The 23003-nt window shown below is 40.6% G+C and overlaps 1 protein-coding gene across 3 annotated transcripts; it reads right to left on the reverse strand.

The window, feature by feature from the left end:
- Positions 1-1206: 1206 nt before the first annotated feature.
- Positions 1207-23003, reverse strand: slc24a6a (solute carrier family 24 member 6a). 3 transcript variants are annotated; one of them, XM_072663039.1, is made up of 17 exons: positions 22269-23003; positions 16915-17010; positions 11834-11910; positions 11079-11153; positions 10881-10965; positions 10157-10260; positions 9973-10047; positions 9840-9865; positions 9715-9741; positions 9449-9591; positions 8938-9104; positions 7188-7464; positions 5341-5507; positions 5144-5258; positions 4934-5046; positions 3602-3667; positions 1207-3023 (listed from the first exon to the last, which is right to left on the reverse strand). In XM_072663039.1, exons 1-17 carry the CDS (start codon positions 22363-22365, stop codon positions 2913-2915), a joined length of 1821 nt encoding a protein of 606 aa, XP_072519140.1. In that variant the 5' UTR covers positions 22366-23003; the 3' UTR covers positions 1207-2912. The 3 variants fall into 3 exon arrangements, with proteins under 3 accessions (XP_072519140.1, XP_072519139.1, XP_072519141.1); XM_072663038.1 differs by having other exon boundaries at positions 9688-9741; XM_072663040.1 differs by having other exon boundaries at positions 9019-9104; positions 9688-9741; positions 22269-23002.

Genomic DNA, 23003 nt, shown 5'->3' on the forward strand with positions numbered 1-23003 from the left:
TAATGAAAAACATTTTTGGAGCTTGGGCAAATTTTAGGATATTCGAAAAATATGCAGCCAAAAGATTAGACTGCAGACTGCAAACAATATACTGTGTCATGAGTGTGTAATGATCCCGATTAAAATAGATGGAAAGCTAAGGACAGAAAGGCAGGTACAAAGAGTACAGCTGGAAGAGACAGAGAAAGTGTGTATGTGGCACAGGAAAACAAGAGTAAGAGAGATGTGACCTCAAGGTGAAGTAAACATTAGCTAGGCAGCACAAACAGGGACAAATGAGAATACATTTAGAAGTGAAGTGTAAGAATTTGTGCAGTCAGTGCAGAGGAGTGAGGATAAAAGTGTAGGGGGTGGGGCAGCAGTGGTTCATTATTATTTAAAGGAACAGGCACTTTAGATAGGGCTGTTTTAGACAGGGAGAAGGCTGCTGCTGGAGGATGGGCATTTCTTGTTCCTGGGCTCCCCCTACAGTCGGGAAGTGTATATCATAATTTGAGCCACCGCTTTTCTCTGAACGTGCTATGAGATATAGAACTGTCATTGAAAATGAATGAAACGTGTGGACTGACATAGAAGAGCATTATGCAGTTCTTACAAGCGTTATAATCTCCGGTTCTTAAGTTACGTAGTGCAGTAAGCAGCGTGCTGAGCCCAGAGTAGCAATGGGAGTGAAGCTGTTCCCTTTTATACAGTCAGTAGAGCATTAGAATGATTCAGAAGCTTATTTTAAGGTAATAAATGCTGCATAGTGTAACAGTAATTTTTCATTTGTGTGAATTCTGACAGGCTGCACAGGTATAGGTAAATACAGTATATCTGTATATAGGTCAATTACATAAGTGTAGATTAATACAGGTTCATACACTCTTAACAATAAAACCACCACCAATAGTTCTTTGAGCGATGCCACAGAAGAACCACTTTTGTTTCCATAAAGAGCCATTTTTTGTAATAGAGATGTGTGAGTGTGAAGAACCTTTTAAAGACTTCATGAACCTTTACTTGATTTAAAAGTTCTTTACAATCAGACCTCTATCACAAAAATGGTTATTTAGGCAAACAAACATGATTCTTCTACATATATATTTATTTCATTAGCTGTTTAGAACATTCTTGTGCCTAAGAATGCCCTTCTCACATACTGACATACTTGACAGTTTCTGCCTGTGTTGACATTAGATTGAAGTGCCAAAATGAAAGATGATATTTTGCACCGTACTTGTTTAATTGCACTCTCAACAACATACAAAGTTTCATGTTCTTTAAGAATACAGATGGAATTGTAACAGAGGAAAGGGGTATAAAGTCAGGTATGCCCCTAAACCACTTGAAAATGAAAGAAAAGAAAGGAACCAGTGCAGGTAACTTCTCACAGAATTAAGCGAGTGTACAGCAGATCGGACAGTATGATATGAGACTATTCATGTCTCTGTATGTGACTGTAAAGAAGGAATACTATGACCAGGCTTGGATCTTCCAAGACAAAAAAGACTTTAAGCGAAGCTATATCTGTGATAAATCTATTATTTCAATATATTAAATCCATAGTGACTTTTTAATCAATTTAAAAATAAAAATAAATAAAACTTCATTACTGTGAGACAATTATAGAATTTTTCCATAGAATAAAAAAACACTATTGGTGAAAATCATTTGACAATATGCTTATATTACAAAAGCGTTTTAGTGCACTCAGGGTTTCAACCGTAATACTCATCTAACACGAAACAATATTTAACACATGGAGAAAAATAAGTTAAAGAAAATCATTTATGTACCGACAGGGAGGCCGAAAACCATTGATGCATCAAATATTTCAGATTTGTGTTGCTCTTTATTCAATGCATGTGTAGGGCTCATGGATTTTGTAAAGTACGATGTAAACTGCGATCAACAGACTAGCGTTTAAAAGGGTTGTGAAGGTAATATGGTAATTTTGTTTGCTTTAAAATGTATCTCAAACACACCTAAAGTGTCTGAAGTGTTTGTATAAAACTACTAGAATGTAAAAGTTTTTTCCACATATTAAACAACAGGGGACATTTTTGGTAAATGTTTAAAACTAACCATCAAATACAGAAATACAGACAACTTTACGATGCAAGTGTTCTTCTGGTGCTAAACAACATTTTAAAAGAAAAAAAAAGATTTAAAAAATCAACTTCAGAAATGACATGTACATAAGGATTAAGAGGACTGTTTTTAACACACTGCAATTTTGTCATTTTGCTTAGAATTACTTAGAAACTGTTTTTTTGCTAACAGAGTAGAATTAAGAACACGTTGAAGGTAAAGAGGTGTCTTGTGTGTTGTAAACATCACATCTTGTGGCTTGAATTCTGATACACAAAGTTACCAGGGGTAGGAACTCTCAGATAGGTCTGTCCAATAACAGCCAATAAGCAATTTATTAGCTCCCTATAATCTTTTTAAGCAATCATCCTACTCCTTCCTACTTCCAAAGTCCTACTCCCACACTTTTAAGGATTGTAATACACTTTGAATGACGGTCTGCACTCAAGCTAAAGTAACAGCACGTTGCTTAATCCACCTTACCACACAAAGTACTTATGAAGCTTTCCCCTATGTCTTGCAGTGCGCTTAATTGCTGAGACACTCCTACTGAAGGCTCAAACAACTGTAGGTTTATGTTTGTTCTGATTTAGGCATGCTCTTATTCCCTATCTGCAGACCAGTAGAATGCCGAGTAAAGACTTTGACATGGGCAACACCTGTTGTAAAGTATGCATAACTACACCTCCCTGACTGCTCAATGACCTCTTATCCCTGTCTGACCCATACAGTGTTCTGCCCTCAGTGCCCAGATGAGATAATAGTAGTAATCAGGTGTTTGAATGACTGATTCAGGGTTTTAGTCAGTGAAAAGCATTGTTAGCTTGGAATGTGCTGGCCTACAGCTTCTCAAAGCAGATGGAGCAGAGAAGGAAGATGGCATAGAGGACCATAAGACCCAATCCTAACCTCCGGTCCAGCCTCCAGTGGTTCAGATGTACACTTAGAACCTACAGCACAAGGAAAGAGCAAATAAAGAACTGATTAAACTGCCACTGTGTTTCTTCATATCTTTTATAAACAATGTGTGTTATTAATTAAATAAATAAATGAAAGAAATACTCTATCCACCACGTCTATAGACAAAATCAAACAGATTTGATTTGCCATAACTTGGAAACAGTTGTAAAACTTACATCCAGAAGAAACTCATTTCACTTATTTTTGTTGAAATTGTGGACATAATGGATTTGTTTTATGTATTTACTGTTTTCTAGCTCTTAAACGTAGAACAGCCATAGGTTAAAGTGGGTTGCAGTATACAAGAACAGAACCTGTGTTCATGTGACAGACAAATTGAATACTGTAATCTGAAATCGGAGCATACAACAGTCAACAACCACTACAATACTGTTTCCCTGAATAGAAAAATAATCACCAGGTTCTATTACAAATGTGTTTCAGGTCAACAGGCTTTTAGTTTCTTTTTTTCTAAATACAGTCAAAAGAATTCCCTGTGTAAACTGCTTGTGTGCTTCAGATGTGGCCTTTAGCTACTTCAACAACAGTTATTAACCTGAATACTCACAGTAAGAAAGACTGAAGCAAGCAGTAAAATGACTGAGTACACCAGCCCTCTACTGTTGATGAAGACCTAAGGAAGACAGAAGATATTTAAATAAATAAATCAAAACATACATGCATACATGAATAAACAAATGAACGAAATGCAGCAGATACCAGGCCTAATGTCATCATATCTACAGTGGAAATGCAAAAGCATGGGCTTGTCTGGTCAAAAAGTGTTACTATGGATAGTTGAGTAGAAAACTATTTTGGTATTATTTTGGTTTTGTACAATTGTAGAAAGATAAGGAAAAATGCACCATGAAAACGTTTGGGCACCCCAAAAAAATTAAGTTCTCAAATAACATAAGATTACTAACATAAGAAAACTAAGATTAATTAGCTTGATAGTTCTATACTTAAACCTTGAACCAACAATCTGCCGCCACGAGGATCTCTAAGCAGCTGCCTAGCACTCTGAAAATACAAATAACTAAAGCTCACAATAAGGAGAATGTTATAAAAAGATAGCACAGCAAATGGCAGTTAATAGGAACAGTGGAGGAGAAGTTGAGGTCCAATCTGAGGAAGACCAAGATAGCTTGAGAAAGGCAGTCCTACAAGCAGATCTGCCTGAGCTCCTCTGTGTAAAAAAAGCTAAAGATGAAAAGAGGATAACTTCCACAGCAGCATAATGATCTCAAAATCCCCTATGGCTGGCTCAAGATTCGCTAGCTGAAGATTTTACCAGGGCCATACCCTCACAGTCCCTCAACCTAAACATCTTCGTGGACAGACCTCAAAAGGACAGTGCATATAAGACAGCCCAAGAATTATGCAGAACTAGAAACGAAAATCCCCCAAACAAGAAAGGAAAAACTTAGCTGGCTACAAAAAGCGACAAGCTATGATAAGCTGTGAAATCAGGTCATGTGTATTTGTTTAACTATTTTCAGTAACGACTATCTTGACCAAGGGTGTCCAAATTTGTGCATGCCTCTTTCCGCAGGGCCCCTAGTGGTTGAATATTTCAGGATTAACTGGTTTAAATCTGCAGCTAGAGGAGTTATGGTGCATGCTCACACGGCACCTAGTAAAATGAATCAGTATGTAGAATCAGTGCTTTCTGTAAGAGGCTTTTGTTGATACTGGATGCATGAGAGTGTGCGCTCATTCAGAGTGCTGTTTGGATCAGTAAGCGCTTATTATTGTTTTTAATAAAATGCAAATGAAATGTAAAAATTGATGGAATTTTGAAATACGGACCCAATCGTGCACCTGCAGAAAGATGTTAACTTAAAGAATGTCAAGTAAGAGCACAGACATGAAAGTACTGAAAGTGTCAGAAACTCACTGTTGATCCATAATCTACCACCAGCGTGCGGAGCGCCCATGGGAAACCGAGTCCCAACAGAATGTCAAAAATGTTACTTCCTATTGAATTAGAAACAGCCATGTCTCCCATACCTAAAAACATGCACACAGCCAGGGTTTATATATTGAGCATATGAAAAAAAGTCACACAATGAAACATTATTGATTGGAGAATGTGATGTTCATGCACCTTGACGGGCAACTATGAGACTAGCCATGCAATCTGGGACGCTGGTGCCCGCTGCTAAGAATGTGATCCCCATAATAACATCTGGGATATCCAGCGTGAAACTGATAATGGTGACCTGGAACACAGAATAGATTAATACATCATTCTAACATTAATTAAAGGTCAGTTATCAGGAGTCAATAAGGCATGGTACATACCATCCACACCATGAGGTAGGAGAAAACTGCAATCCAGAGCGTGGAGGCCGCAAAAGTGACCATGAACCAGCGCTCCCAGCGGGGCAGCACACAGTTGGGCACGGTGCAGTAGAGTAGACAGCTTAAAGGCCACGAGAACAACCACCTTACCCGTTCACAGCACCCTCCTGTGGACAAGAGGAGAAATCAGTGATGCTTTTCACATAGTGGACAGCTTTACAAACCCAGGTCGCCCCCTCCTGGACAAATGGAATAATACACAGTGGGGGGAAATTAGTTTTTCAACCTCTATGCTTTCATGCTCTAAAAGCATTAAATTGAGTTTGTCAGCTGCCATGAGCTCCAATCTGTAATGTGGAAGACAGGGAAAGTGTGGAAGATATATAACATAAAATTTCAACATATTGAGCTAGGCTTAATGCATTGAAAAAAATAATAATACACTGAATGTTTCCACATTTTATTATTTCAAAATAATATATCTCCATTTTTGTTCATTTAAACACACATTATGTGATGGAGTTCTAACTTTTAATAATGAATGGCTAAACAGAAACCATCCAGAATCACTTGGAATAAGGTCTCGTTACATTAACCTACATTAAAACGTAAGAAATGGTTTTACCTTCTGCTGTAAAGTTGCCATTTTGTTTTTGTTTGGACAGTGGAGATAGAGATTATTAACACAATGAATGCATATTCTACATATTTCTTAATAAAAAGTCAACTGAAAGACAAAAATATAGTTTTATGTAATATATCTGGCAATGAGGAGGCAGGGAGCCGTGGGCCAGCCCCACACATGCTGCATCAGCAACATGTTCACAGCTCTGGTGCCTTGCACCTGGGGCCATTTGGTACAACAAGTCGCTTGTGGCACATAAAAGCTAAGAAAAGACAAAAGTGCACGAGTGTCGCGACTGGTAGAGCCTCATTTTGGCCTTTGAGCGTGATTCTTTGAATTTCCCTTGTTGTTGGTGGAGGGCTGTCGTTCTGAATCACTTGAGCCCTGCATTTATGTTGTATCGACTACCAGGTCATGGTGCCCCATACATATACAGTATGTACCTTAGAAATGGTACAATACTATCTTTTTATTTAGAGATCTTAAGTATCGGCAAAAACTGATAGCAATCCAATATCTGTCCTTAAAAAATTACTCGTTTTAACTGAAGCACTTGACTGAAGATTAGCGCTTATGTTTTTCAGACAAGAGTTGTTACAGGATTGGCTCAGATTCATTCTTATTTCCATGCTGATATCGGATCCAGCATTTCTTGCAACCGATACCTACCTGAATTAAGTTATTATTACTGGACAGCCCAAAATAGGCAACATAAAACCCAGCTGTGTTCATACAAATCACACAGTAAAACTGTCATCCAGCAAAACCCCACTCTGTTCTACCTTTGTGCTTTCTGACATTCAGCTCTGCATTTACCCACAGTGCATTCAGAAGCTTCTGACGTTTAGTCTTGTGTACATATGGCTTTGTGTACCTGAGACCACTCAGGTGCAAGCTGTTGCTGAAAGGTTTTTGTATCAAATCCCATTTATTTCGATCCATCTGCCTGAAAAAACCAGAGCACATCCCAGTGATCTGGAAATGTCAGTCAGTCTAGAGGATTATGACCGTCATGTGCAATTAAGCATGAGGACCACTTTTCTAATCAGGTCACATATAAAAAAGAAACATCCTAATGGGGCCACGTCTCAAAATAACGGACAAACAGGCTACACGAGTCCCTGCCACTTGTACAGGGGAACAGTTATATCTAGTTGTCCTCTCGCCTTCATTAACCAGTCTGTTTATCTGTGAGATAGATAAACTCTGTAGATTGACTAGCCTGGCAAAATGAGAGGACTGAAGGGCTGTCCTTCCTCCACCTCATCATCATCCTCTTCTTCTCTGGGCTGTGCATCCTCCACGTCCACTCCCCTTTCTAGTGCTGCCCCTTCGCCCATTGTCCTGGGGTCCTCCAGTGGCTGCATCTCGCTCTCCAATGCATCTCCGTTCTCCAAGCCCCAGGGAATTCCTTCAGGCCCTGAGCTCTCCTGACCAGGCATGTCCCCCGCTCCACTGCCACTGTCCCCCGAGCTCCGGTTCCTTATCAGCCTCTGCCTCTGTTGAATGAGAGAGAGAGCGAGAGAGAGCAAGAAAGAGAGAGAGAGAGAGAGAGAGAGAGAGAGAAATGTCAGATACACTTAGTTAAAAGGGATGGCAAAGAAGATAATGTATATATTAATTGGGAAGGGAGGAGGAGGCAGAGAAATAACAACAGACCCTGCAAAGCCAACCTTTTATGAAGTCCAGATCTATTACAAAGGTGAAGCAGAGCTCGGAGAGGTTTCAAAAGGATGCATGAGTTGTGAGAACCAAGCACAAAAGCAAGTGCATGTGCATGTTGATGGAATAAACAAACCACTCACATTAAGGCTAATAAAATATTTCATTCAGCAGTGAAAGGTGCAATGTCAATACACTGAGGTGCCAGTTTATTAATTACACCTACTTATTATACAATAACACACATAGGAATCTGACCTCCACCTTTAACCCATCAGTGCAGTGAACTGAATCAGTAAACGCACACACTAACTAAAGGGACAGTGAGAACACATGCCTGGAGCAGTGGACAGTCCTTGCTGTGGCACCAGGGGAGCAGCTGGGGGGTAGGTGCCTTTCTCAATGGCAGTTCACTTGTGTCGGTTCAGGGGATCAAACCAGTGACCTTCCCGCCACAAGGTAAGTTCTTTGACCTTTTGGCCACAGCAGTCTCTTAATGTCTACAAAATTACTGGCTGTAGTCTGTCTGTTGCTGCAATTGCCAGCGACAGATATTATGAATAGATATATTCAACATGCAAAAAAGGGATCTCAGTATGTCCTTCCTCTCCTGAGTAACATGCTCTACTCTTCTGGGTGCTTTACACCAGATGCAGGGATGGTGCTGTGATAATTTGCTTGCATTCGGCCACAAGAATGTTAGTGAGGTCAGGTACTGGCACTGGCTGATTAGTCCTAGATCAGAAACACCACTCCAGCTCATCCCAAATGGGTCCATCACTCCAGAGAACATAGTTCCACCACTCCACAATCCAATACTGGTAGCCTTTATTTCACTCTGGCTGAACCTTGTCACTCCAGAACATCCAATTTTACAGGTACTGCAGTTGTATAAGGATTTCACATTGTGTGTGTACACAGCTGATTGTCTGCATCTTAAAGTAGCTAAATTAGCTCATTAGAGGAACTATATCTGGATATAGTTTGCTGATAGTGCAAACTGGCAGCTCAGTGTATTTTAAATGCTATATTTTAAAGCATCTACACATAGCTAAGTGAAAGCTGTTGCATCTGTTGAGAAGGTAGATGGAATGGAATGTGAATTGAAAGCTGTGTAGCCACTCTCCTACCATACCGCAGTTTTTTTCCTACATTCAGGAAAGGAGAAAACGATTTGTTCTATTACCAGATCTGCTGCAAACAGTCAAAATGTCTGCCTGCATTTTTGCAAAACAAAACCAGCTTTAAGTTTATCATCCAGTTGATCCATCCCACATGGTCGGGCAGTGCGGCGCGCGAGTGGGCGTTACCTCGGTGATGAGCATGCGTCCGGCCATGCTGAGGCGGGTGCGGGGGGAGAAGTGGGGCGTGATCATGACACGGAGGCTTGCCTCTGAGAAGGAGAACTGGTGAGGGTGTAGACTCATCAGTTCGTCCACCATCACTACGGGCGAGTCCTGATCACCTGCACACTGACCTGAAGGACAGAGTTTTGTTTTAGACATTTAAATGGCTATGAAATGTAAAACATGGTTTAAAAATGCTCCAAATATAGAGTTTAATAATAACATGCTTTAGTCATACAGTGGCATACAAAAGTATGGCCAACACTGTTGACAGTTGGGACAAGGTTTAAGGCTTATATTATCTGGCCTTTCCTAACAATGACTGTGAACAAACCATGGCCCTAACAAGCTAATTAAGGTCTGAGATCTTGGTAAAAGCGCAAAACATTTTGGGGTGCTTTTGTATGCCACTGTCTGCTAATGTACAAATGTAAACAGAAACAGCAGTGAATAAAGTCTGGGCACACAAACACACCTTTCTTTAGCAGGATCATGGACGTGTCACAGTGTGCTGTAGCTTCTCCTACTGCTATATCTCGACGTAGACTGCTCACCAAACAAGGCTGTCCAGGAATCCCAAAGTGCTGCTCCACCCATCCCCAGATTTGACTATTAAATCTAAAACACACATATAAAGATATCACATAAACCAATAAAGCATACTATGAAAACACTATTTCAAAAAGTCTGGTCCAAACACAGATTACTACATACTTCATAATAAGGATGTAAAGTCCATACATTGATATGAGGACTATGGTCTCCCACCTGTGATAACAGAGCAAAGTGTAACAGTTCATAAAACAGTTTGCTGCTGAAGCATAACTGCATTGTTTCAAAAGCTATTAAAAACAGCTAGAACATACCAGAGTACTTTCTCATCATAAATGATCTGCAAGTCAAGAACAACTGTCTGTAATAAATCAGGCTTAGAATAAAAAGAATACAGATATCTTAAAAAAACAATCAGCAAGACTTCTGAATTCTGTGATGCTTTACCAGAATCAAGGCCAAGACAGAGAAAATGTAGAAAACGGAGTCACGGAAGAGAGGCCACCATGTGAGAGAGATTGTCTTTGGGGAAAATGAAAGAGAGACAGAGATATGAGGCTTGAGGACTTCTATTAACCAAAGATCCTTTCCTACTGCTGGGGAAAACATTGCTGAAAAGGACATACCGTACCTGTCCAGAAAAGATGCCACATACTCCGATGATTACCAGGATATTAAAGACTGCAGAGCCCACTATGGTCCCAACTCCCACATCTCCCTTAGTGATGAATACACCTAAGACAACATTATATCAAAATCATGCTGCAAGAATTCCCAAGTTATGGTAGGTCATGGAAGTTGCTCCAAAAAACGATCCTATACAAATATAATGCATATACCTTGCCTTTTTGACTTCACCTTTTAGTCTTTAGTTGGATGTTTTCTTGTTATTTCTTGTTATGCGCTTTTATATAAAAGGTTAAACATCTAGATAGATATGGAACAACTGCTAACTGCTACTGTAGTTTTGGCTCTGCCCAGCCTGAACCCTTTATTGCAGGTTCTTTTCGATCTGTCTCTCAGTAATATCCCAAACTCATCCTTTCATTCCCTCGGTTATACACTGACTAAGTGTATAAACTACACAGATTTTATTAATTTCCTGCATTCAGAAAAATGAGGCATGCTCTCAAAGGCCAGACACAGAACTTTACATTTATCCAGGAAGCTTTTCTTTCGCTTTTTTATGATCTCCAAAATCTCAAAATCTCAAGGATTTTGTATCTTTTCTCCCCAACTGAGACCCTTCTGTAGGCGAAGGTCGGTTTTCTTTTCTAATTTGTATCTATATTACACAAATCTAATTCTAATAAACAGAATTTACCAATAGCAAATGGTAGGAGTGCTTTACTGACCAATCAAAGACGTAAAAAGCTCTGGAGCAGAACTTCCTGCTGCCATGAAGGTGGCCCCTGCAACATCCTCACTCAGATGCAGGTTCTGGAAACCACAAGAAAGTGCTCAGCATATAACCACAGATGCTCATTATTGGACACAAATACCAATAATGGCAAATGGCACACCATTAGAGAGTAGTTGGGTGCAGTGCTCACCTCACAGATCTTTTCCAGGGACGGCACAAAGTACACATCACAAACAATGGCGAGGGCGTAGAACATGTACACTGCCTGCGGACATTAACAGAAGACAAAGATGCTAAGTACTTTAAAAACAGACTTCACCTTTTAAGAGAACAGACTTGCATGCTATGCTTACTTCTCAACTGCGTCTTGTTGCTTCATACATTGAGAAACTGGATGCAGTGAAATTGCTTGATTTAAATGCATGTGTTATTTCCACATTAATAATAAGTGTATAATACAGTTACATTTAAATACAGTTAAATATTAAATGTGGAATAATACAGTTACATGCATTCTGAAAATAGTTCAATTAGAACTTTCTGGTCACAGTGAGCAAAGATGTGTTTGTTGGAAAACGGACAGAAGTTCATGAAAAGAAAACTCTTCAGCCAGTTGTACAAAGAACATTGCACTGGTAAAGAGAATAAAGGATTTAATTAAATACCAGCAAATTCTGGAAAGAAATATACCGTCTGAAAAACTGAGGAGGAAATCAAAAAGTAATCTTGCTTCAAATATTAAAGCAACATGTTATCCTAAACTTCTACTCGCTTATCTATTTACAGTAACAGAGATTTTGACCAGGGATGCCCAAACTTTTGCATGCCACTGTAAATGAAACGTTAAAATCGTTACATTTGATTCCTTTGGAATAGTGAACTTCAATGCATCATATTCTGTTCATTGTACAGGTGCTTTCTTCAACAGTCGGATCTCATACTCACACAGAAAACGTGCAGCAGCACCGCCCCATGCCTCCTCTGCTCCTTAGTGAAGACGTCCTCGGGAAATTCATTGATAGCTGGGTGCATATGTGTGTGTGTGTGTACATGCAAAAAGAGAAACATGGTCCATTAGTAGAGGATAAGAGAGGGGATGAGTTTAGAGTATTGACACAGAGACAACTGAAAACCTTTCCCAGTCCCTGCTTGTCCATTAGACACGCCCACATTAGCCTCTACTGAGGCAACCCAAGCAGACACTGAGTAATACATGTTGTATCCCATTTTGAAAGCTTTGAGTACAACTAAAAAGAGCCTCATTCTGTATTCTACAGATATGCATTTGAAATAATTTTGCCAATTCAAATATCCACAGGTTTGATGAAACAGGATAGAGATATCGGAATGGAAGAAAGAAGGCGCTGTTTAAAGTGTTCCCTAAAGTCCATTTGCAGCATCGGAAGAGCAGGGAGAGAGGGAGTGCAGGGTATTGCCATGAGGCATCTAAAAGCCTTCTCTGTAGCTCCTCTGCAATTAGACAGTTCTGCCTAAGCTCTGTCTGTTGAAGAAACAAAGCCAAGGATCAACAATATTAAGCAAATGCCTATCAATAATAGCAGGTGATGGTTATAAGCATAATAACACACACTGCAAAACTGTAGACTAACAGCAGAGAACAGAGGACTGACAGTTAAGCCTTGGATACATTAATTAAAAGATTTCTGGGGATCACACACTATACAACTGAAAGGGTTCCTATTAGGAGACCTAAGTAGCTAAACAACCAGGCTTATGGATGTGAGTGTATATTAGTTTGTAGAGTTTATGTTGCCCCATATTCTCTTCAAATAAAGGACGCATTAGTTGATGTTCGCTTTCTTTTTTTTTAAAATTCAAAGAACAGTGAAATATGTGGAACAATAATAATGAATACATTAGCAATAGCCTGGATGACCAGTGTTTACAATGTTATCTTGTTAGTCTATATAACACTAATAATAAAGTTGAATAGGATAGGAAGTGGTGTTACAGGCATGTAAAGACTGTAAATCTATATCCTATAACTATAATGCGCTGAACTGTCCGTGTGATGGACTTTACATAACAAACTGAGTGGACACATCTTTATCACTCAGAGAGCAAGGTAAAGAAAAGCTTTGGGTGAACAAACTAACTCAGGCAGTGGCAGATAAACTCACAGGAGCCCATTACAAGAAACTTATTGGACAGTGAATGCACTTGACTAATGCACTAGGCAAGTTTGTCTATGGGTCCAACATGATCTGCAAAGTAATTGGTGGGCAGTATCAAATCTACAGTACCATGGTCATAGGGGAAAGAGCCAACAGGCTGGTGGCTTAGAGCAGGTGGGGACTGTCACTAGGGACTGTCACTTGCTGGGAGCTTAGAGAGGCGGGCTTGGGTTGTTAGCTCATTAACTGCTTGCAGAAGTGGGCAGGAAGACAATAGGCTGCAGGTGTGCTGTAGGGAAATACAAGTTAGTAGTGACATATTATACCCCTAGTTAAAACAGTTGCCTGGGGTCTTAATGAAACATCTGTGATATGCTTGTGTCAAAATGCTACAAGGATCCAGCTCCAACAGCTGTAATTCTGATGCAGCAGCTTCAGTGCTCTGATTTCTTACTAAAGCAGCCCACAAAGACAGAGTGGGTTGTCTCATTGAACAGTTTATACTTTTTTATCTGATTAACATTTTTTTATACCTAGTACATAGTACCAGATACATTACTGACAGAATAATGATACAAATAGAACTTTGCCCGCCATCATCACCCTCACCCATTCATCATATGGACATCTTCTGATACTTAATTAAAAAAAATTGTAGATATGTATATGTGTATACCCACATATACATACACATACATATACATAATACACCAATACACACACATACACACAAAGAAATGCTATCCCTATATTGTGTAAATACTCATTCTGTCCATGTCCAATTTAAACATAACGTACAAACAAACCATACGTCTCCCCACGATTATTGCATATTTCAGAACTTTTCAAATATTTGCCCCATTTTCTCCCATGATGTGGTTGAAGGGTGTAATTATGTGGGTATTAAGGCAACATTGTGTTTCATTTGTATCTTAAAATAACAACATCAAAATCATTTTGATGCTCCACTAACCTGTAATAGACTAACCTGTAACATGCTCGGCACGTATAACTGTGTAATGCTGTGTAACTTTGTCGTATTTGTGTAAAATCCTGTAATAAAACTCTTCTACAGGGTTCTTCAAATCCAGTGTTCAACACAGTTTGGTGAGTTCCCTGCTCACACACACCGACTACACCTAGTAATTAACAAACATTTGACCCAGGTGTGTCCAAGTTGAGAAATCACCAAATCGTGTTGGGCCCTGGCCCTCCAGGGCTTGATTCGAAGAACACTGATGTAAAGGTTCTTTACCAATTGAAAGGTTCACACGTCTTCATAATGAACATGGTCACTCTGACACACCTGGATCAAATTGCCTGTTAATGACCAGGTGTACTGGGAGTGTTTAGAGTAGAGATATCACCAAACTGTGTTGGACCCTGGCCCCCCAGGACTGCATTTTAAAAAACCCTGCTCTTCTATATCATTTCATGCTTATTTGATTTTTTTAGTGCCGGTTCACTCTTCAACACTCAATCTTTCAACATGTTCAGAAATACTTGTGTTAAGTATCCTTTAGGGGTCCCTTAAAAGTTCAAAGCTCAAAATTCCTGAGTGTAGGGAGAGCCCAAGAGTGAAAAATGTCAATGCTTGCATAATGCTGCTTTATATATATATATATATATATATATATATATATATATATATATATATATATATATATATATATATATATTTACACCCAGTTTTCACTGGCTGTTGGAGAATTCCAGTCTGTATACTATAGTCTACTATACTTTATTAGATCTGTGTTAACTACATGAAAAGTTCAGCCTACTCAAACTGGTCAGGAAAGAAAAGAGCTGCAGTACTGCTTTAAGGCTATTAGTGGTGTAGCCTCCTAGAATAATATTTTGGTTGGGTCACAGCATCCGCCCCCATGAAAGTATGTTTCTGACAGAGCAGAAAGAACATGTCCGAGTTAAAGGTTTTAACGAGTTTTTACGGTCTCGCTATGTAGTTGCCATGGAGACCCTCTCTCTGCAAGCCAGAGATCCTATTGGCCCCAGGGACACTGACGGACATGCTTGGAAGCCACAAGCTTTCATTAATGTGATGGTGAGAGATGTAAGAGCGAAGGGCACAGGCATTCACATATGCAACCCCAATCACACACACAGAAATACGAACACTGGGGTACAAATGTAGCTGCAGTTCACCGCAACGTGATCTAGCCCAAAAATGAACAGCAGCACTTAAAATGCTTGTCCACTGTCCGTGGCCCATTTACTTCTGTGTTGTTAAGAGGCTTTTGTCTCTGGTAACTAAGTGCCAATTGAAATCTTAAGCTTTAGCTGATTTGAAACAGTCCTCAGCGCCCAAAGAGGCAGACCTTCTTATGTCAAAGCGATGGTATACACTTCAGTCCCCAGTGCTACGGATACAATCAACCTCAAGACCCTTCAGCTCATGTTTGTAATAGGCCAACTAAACAAGAATAGAACAAAAAAAAAAGAGTTCCATGTGCTGGGATGTACCTGTGTACTGTCACTAGTTTACTGGGTTAGCTAGAGCACAGCTAAAAAAACAAACCAAAAAACACAAATGAAATATTGCGGTTAAGAGGGTCTTCTAAAAACACAAGAAACACATTGGTTCTCAACCGTGCCAAGGCAAATGTTAAGCAAAAAACAATGAAGTAAAGATTTAAAAACACATACAGCATTCTTTTAAATGTAATTTCTTGTCAAAATGTGCTTTTTGTACAAGTAATTTTCAGTATCAGCTAAGAATAATTTTTTATCAAAAAAAGGTGATTTGGCAATGTATGTATATATAGTATCAGATTTTTCAGTAATTTTTACATCTGCTATTTACCTTTATTAAAACTCCCATTCTTTTCAGGAGACTCACTTTCAGCTTTCTACAGAAAACTACTGATTTTTCCACACCTTAAAAGTTCAGATTATCTTTTGGTTTTTACTATTTGTGTAATCTCACAAACTGATAGTGAGGTCGGGACTCAATGCTCTGAGAATGGCAACAGTTTTAGCAGTTTGATTTTTTCTTCTTGATCAACTCCACCCCCTTTCAGAGTCGCAGTGCTGTGTTGTCTTCCTACAGTGGAAAGAATGCTAATCATGTTATGGACTCTAGTTCTTGAAACTCATGTTTTCTATCTTATCTTTTACATAGTGAATAATGGCTGTTTTAATTTGGAAATTAAATAAATGAATGGTTGTCTCTGACTTTGTCCCAGTATTGTGTGTTGAAATTATTAATAAGTAATATTTGCCAGATTTTACAGTGATGTATTCTGTTTGGCTTTTGGAAGAATGCAATATTCAAATACATTCACAGTCAACATTTTGAACTTATGATCTGCTTGCAGCATGCTTAAAATGCTCCACTGCATTCTACCAGAATCTTCATTAACCTACAAATATTATCAAATCAATAAAAAAAGTACATTATTAAATTATGAATATAGCAATATTCAGAGTCTTCAGCAAGATGGTATCCTTCTGTACAGCAGAGCATCTCATAACCAACAGAATCCTATATCTTACAGGGATTACAGAGCGGAGCAGCACCATAATTGAGGGCTCACACTGTCGGAATCAACACTGCTTAATCAAAGGCAGCGGGGGACAAAGCGAGTGAGGGAGCTGGGATAGAGAGAGGCGCTGCTGTAGGTGAGCCGTAAGCGGGTGGAAAAAAGGCTGTGTGACGTGTTTTCTCTTAAGTACGACACTTTGAATGAGTAAAACAGACAATCCTCTGTTCCAAAATTAAGGATTCTGTTGCTAAGCAACACAAGCCTCAAAGGGGGTTGGAGTGTGAGGAAGGCAGCTGTCTGTAAATGATGAGGGAGAAAAAGATGGAGCGATAAAGAGAGCAAAAGTGAGAAACAGAGAGAGAGAGAGAGACATGTTACTGAAACTCACCAGCTCGTGGTGCACTGGACGTTAGGTTCTCCTCTACACTCTGCTGAGTTAGTCTTCGTTTAGACCAAACAAGGTCCGAGTCCTTTTTGAGACGGTCTGTAAAACGAGAACAGAATGTGCAGACCCCATTAAGTCAAGTCAAGCTTCCAGCCCAAAGGCTGTGGAATTTTCTTTGGTGTTCAATGACTAACAAAACATACACTCTAAAACCCACTTACAGCTGCAAAAAAGTAACTAAGAATTACATGGATTTCTGCATTGATTACTAATAAAATGTGGTCTGGTAGTTCTCTAAAACACACCAAACGTCTGTAAACAGAGCGAGGATCGAACCCACAAGCCCTAGGCCCCTGGAGCTGTGCAACACTCGCCCTGCAACACCATGTCCTCACATTCCCCTTTGATTCCATTGTTTCCTCAATATTTAAGAGTGTCTGGTGTCCAGGCCGTGAGGCAGCAAAGTAGCCCTGAACCATGATGCTCCCTCCACCATGCTTCACAGCTGAGGTTTTGGTGTTGGTGTGAAGCATCCTTTATAATACATTCTTATTTATAATAGTTTTATTAGGGTGGGTGGGGTTTATGTGATGATGTCACTCACTGTCCTTCAGGCGGTGGCATGTTGTCACATATTTGGTGGTGAGAGGTGCTGTTTTGCCTTTGCCAATGAAAATTCCTAATTTGTCAAATTCAGTCAGATTTTCCAGATTTAGGTGGATGTTTTTCAGGGTTTGGGTGAAGTTTTCTCTGATTATGTTGAATTTGGGCAGTGAAGGAGGAAGTGCAGCTCTGTCTGGACCTCACCGCTCTCAGTGACCACACAGGATCTGCCTCTGCTGTGGATCTCCGCTAATTCATACTGTTTAGGGCCCGATAGCATTCTAATTTAGACTGGGTTCTAGTATGGCTGTCCCAGTGTTCTAGATAGTCTGATTTGCTCTGGTTGAGAATTGGGTTGACTCTGATCGCTGACTCCCAGCTGACAGAGGGGACTGGGTTTAGGGCTGAGCTCTTGGGTTCTCAGTGCTTTATACTGCAGGCTGTTTTCCTGGGAGTCAGTTAGAGCATTTTTGTGAGTTAAGGCTTGAAGGTCTTTGGCTGTTACCCTTGAGGTCTTTCTCACCTCTTTAAGGGTTGCTTGTTGTATATGTAATATATAAATCTAAAAATCGAATGAAACTAACAGTTTAAAAACCAAAGAAGCTCTGGGAACAGGAAAGGGGCTTCAACATAGAGAATGAGCATTCACCACTAATATTTATTAGCCCCTCACATCACATATGAAGTAGCAAGAAGAACAAGTTTGAGCAGGAGCTCAGCTGACGTTTCCCTAAGCAACCTCATTCCTCTCTTCATCAGGAAATAGAAATCAATTAGCAAACTCTGGAAAAGATTGTAGCAATCCCTGGTGTCGTCCACTCGAGTTCCCATGGAAACGTAACGCAAGAGCAGTAATTAATGGAGGGCGTGAATGAGGATCTGGATCCACAAGGCTACTGACTAAGACAGCCCTCATTTGCATATGTAAACTTATCCGTTCTAAAAATAGTCCCAATAGGCTGAGAGCCCACTCATTAGGATTTGTGCTGGGTGACATTCTTTTTCACGTCCACTTTCCAGCAGTGAGGGCGGCTGGCCAGATGTTCCTGACAGGCTGCTCAGTGTGTTATTACTGATATCATGTCATAGGCAGGAAACAAACAGAGCTGTATAACCAGATGGCGATTCACTGACTGGTTTCTTTTGAAAATGTATAAATTAAATAAAGTACAGATTAGTGAATGAATGGCAGAAGGCCAGTTTGCACTCTGATTGATAGTCATCTTCAGGTACCTGGTAGCCTAGGGATAATAACTGATATTGTCGATTTTATCTTTCATTCTTTTACACAACACATTATTGTTTCTTATTACATTACATTTTTATGTAACACACCCCTATGTACAAACATTCTAATCTATGGCAAGATCTAAAATGAGAAACTTTATTATAAACTACACAAACAGAACAGTGATTTAACTGCACTAACTGCACATACACTCATAGAGCAATTCATTAGAAAGATTATACTAACACTGAGCAGGGCCTGCTTTACTAGACCTGTCACAATAATCACTTTTTTGGACAATATATTGTCCCAGAAATAATTGCACAAAAACAAGATCATTGTCATTTTATTTCCATTTTAGTGATGTAATGATAATATAACAGCCTAATCATGCATTTACACCCTTTTAAAGAGTGTTTCTTTAAGAATCTTTACACTTTCGAACTAAAATATAAAAAAATTTAAATATCCTACATAAATTTAAAAAAACTGAGCTGTGGAATGCAAACCAAGTCCATTTGGACTCACTCGACCAAACTTTCTGGTCGGAACTGTAGAATCTTTGGGAAAACCAGCTATAGGCTGACAGACCGATAACCTTTTCTGGAATTGGAATATGCAGTTATTATAACATGGCGGTTCTGCAGATGTGTGGGACTTCTTGCACGGCATGCCCGGAATGATGTTTTCCAACAGATACAGGCATCGTCAGGCGAACGGAGTTTCGCTTTGTCTTGTATTGGAGTTCAGACAAAAGACTACAGCAGCAATAAAACTGTATTCAGCAGTATTATGATTAAACTTTGGCAGGTAAATTGTGATTCACATGCATGCCGAAAAAGTGTGTGTGTGTGTGTGTGTGTGTGTGTGTGTGTGTGTGTGTGTGTGTGTGTGTGGGGTGGGGGTGGGGGGGGGTCCATTAATGATGCATTGGTCATTGCAAGCACTGTACTCTTTTCCTACATGATAGATGTTGCTGTCTGCTCACAGATTCGAGAGGAACACAATAGGCAATATCAAGGTCAGCAAAAATCATATCATGTCATGTCTATTTTTTGTACAATAAGTTAGATAATGTAATTACTGTGACAGAACTACCATTTACTTCCCAAAACATCCTCAATTCTTAATGGTATGGATTCCAAAAGATTACATAAAACATTATTTTGTCACACAATTCCTACCACACACTCCTAAAAATAAAGATGCTACAAGGGTTCTTTGAGTGATGTCAATAGAAGAACCACATTTGGTCCCATAAAGATGTGTTTTTGTAACAGATCTGTGTGAGAGTGCTGTTCAGTTGAAGATGACTTTTGCTTTGTTTCATGAGGGAGTGGTACTCATCATGCTGAAAGTAGCTGTTAGAAGATGGGTAAATTGTGATTAATAATTGGTATTAACCATCTCCACCAGCCACGAATGTTAACACAAGGCAGGTTGAGTCCATGGATTCAAGCTGTTTGTGCCAAATTCTGAACCTTATCATCTGTGTGCCTCAGCAGCTATGTTTTTTCCAGTGTTCAACTGTCTAGTTCTGGTGAGCCTGTGCCCACAGCAACCTCAGCTTTCTGTTCTTGGTTGGACGTGCTGTGCATTCTGAATGCTTTTCTGCTCACCGCAACTGTACAGAGCGGTTATCTGAGTTACTGTAGACTTTCAATCAGCTCCAACCAGACTAACCATTTTCTGTTGACCTCTCTCATTAAGATGTTCTTGCCCTCAGAACTGCCGCTCACTATTTTCTTCTTTATTGCACCATTTTGAGTAAACTCTGAATACCTCTAGAAATACCTCTAGAAACCAGCCCATCTGACACCAACATCATTTTTACACCATTTGAATAGCTGATGTGAGCATTACCTGAAGCTCCCCTCCCATATCTGCATGATTTTATGTATTGCACCGCAGCCATACAATTAGCTGATTGGATAATTGCATGAATGAGTAGGTGTACTGGTGTTACTAATTAGGGGACACTTCAAACTGCACTGAAAAAGAGTATATACTAGGTGCACATAAATAATATACTAGGTGCACGTATTTGTCACTGTACAATGTACAGCGAAATGTGCCCTCCGCATTTAACCCATCTGTGGTGGTGAACACACACACACACACACACACACACACACTCACAGTGGTGGGCAGCCAACTCCAGCGCCCGGGGAGCAGAGAGGGTAAAGGGCCTTGCTCAAGGGCCCAACAGTGGCAGCTTGCCAAGCCCAGGAATCAAACCCACAACCCTGTAATCGATATCCCAGTGTAATTAGTAATAATTTAATAACATTAAAGGCTTGCCCAATTGTTAATACTATTGCAATTATATTTTATTTAGGGAAAATGCAAACTATCGGGTAACTGAATCTGGATCACAGTGATATTGTTTTCGTGACAATTCTGCAGACGATAACAGTGTGTCTAAATGTATGTAATCACCCAAGCTCAGCATCTGTAAGGATGCAAACCTGGTTAAGCTTGACTTTACATAATGACAGTCTATTAAATTCCCACAGGTTGATTTCAACCCTTTTCATCAGGGACAGGACTTTTTTCAGCGTCCTCTAAAAGTAGCTCATCACCCCTTCCAAGCCTTCACATTAAACCCTAATTTCTGCTGCAAAGAAAGGCACTTTATAAGGTCAGGAGCTGCTCTAAGACTTCATGCAAGTCATAATCTAAGACATCCAGAGGTCCATCATTGCTTGAGCACAATAAAAAAAAGCCCATCTTACATTTCCTGCATTTTAGTTCTAGCATTTTATAATAAAAAAAAAATCCAATTCACATAAAAAGTGAAGCTGCACTGCCCCTCCAGTTTCTCTGCACTGCACAGGGTCATTAAATACTAATGCAGACAAGACTCCCAGTATGTTACTCCCTCGTGGTTATTTATAGATCACCTGGGATATTCACGGATTAACTCCCTCTAATGTATGAGTGCAATGACTGGTAATATAGTAGAGTGGAGGTACAGGTGTGGATGTCCAGGTAGCTAACAAAGCTGGAGAGGGGTGGAGGGGTCATACCCTGAAATGTCAGCAGCTGCTGCCCCTGTGCTGCTCTTCAGAGACAGAGGCAATTTCAGCCAGGGTGTAGTAGTAGTAGTACAGCCTGCACTGCACTCCAACAGGTCCACCTCTAACGCATTCATAAAGGGCAGGGTTTGCCTAAAAGTAGCTCGTCACTCTTCCTACCTTCCCAGCCTTCGTGTTAAACCCTTATCCCTCACTATCTGCCTCAGCGCTTTCGGCGCCCGGAGTGGATAAACTGTCGCAAGAAGCTATGATGGCTAATTATCAGGGGCTTTCTCTGAGCTCAATGCGTGCCTGTAGCATGTAAACACTCACGCTCGCTCTAGCTTCCTGTCAGCGGCTAGTCGACGCTCCGTTTGAAGCGAAGCTATGTGGGGCAACACAGCAGGGGTCTTTCACACACCGGGGTCTAAGAAAACACGGCATTTCGGCGCAAATCTGCGTGCCCCCACTGCCTGCCCACCGCCGCCGCCGCCGCCCACAGAACGCACCTGTTACGTGAAGAAAGCAGCTGAGGGCGATGAGCCCACCGCAGACGCAGAGCCCACGGAGGAACCGCCGTCGCCTCGACGTCCAAACCGTCTTCATGTCACGCCGCTGGCGCCCCAACCTCTCAAAACATGCCGAGCCGAGAGAAAAGAAAAGGGGGCCCTTTGGTTTATTTCAGACACAGACACATACGAAGCCCCCCCGCCTCGTCTTTCACGCTCGCTCGTTTCGCTTCATCCATGCGTTCGTCGCTCGCCCAGCATCACACCGCCTCGCGGAGACAGACGAGCAGCATCTTCCTGTTTTCACCTCCGAGCTTCGAAGCCGTGCTAAAAACGAGCTCTCCGCTCCAGAGAGGGGAGACCGAGGGGAAATAGGACAGGATCGTCACGTTCGCTCCCTCTCAGTCCATGGGCATTCTTGTCACACACTCCCCCGACTGTGCTCCCCCTCTCTCCGCCCAGCACGCGGTGCCGTGGCGTCGTCAGCTGAGGGTGTTTCCCACACTGGTACAAGAGCGCGCCCTCATGAAGAACCGCTGCTAAAGACACAGGCGGAAAACTCGTTTCTCCCACAGCTCATCTCCCTGTATGAGCACTGTGGGGCAGATTAGATGGGCTCAGGCCGTGACAAAATGTTGAAAAAGTTTGATTGGTGTTATGTAAGCCTTGTTAAAGTTCTGTAGGACGCTGTTAAACGGACCATCCTCTCTTCCATCATTATAGTTTATACTGGGA

The sequence above is a fragment of the Salminus brasiliensis genome, chromosome 19 (assembly GCF_030463535.1).
Source record: "Salminus brasiliensis chromosome 19, fSalBra1.hap2, whole genome shotgun sequence".
Taxonomy (NCBI): Eukaryota; Metazoa; Chordata; class Actinopteri; order Characiformes; family Bryconidae; genus Salminus; species Salminus brasiliensis.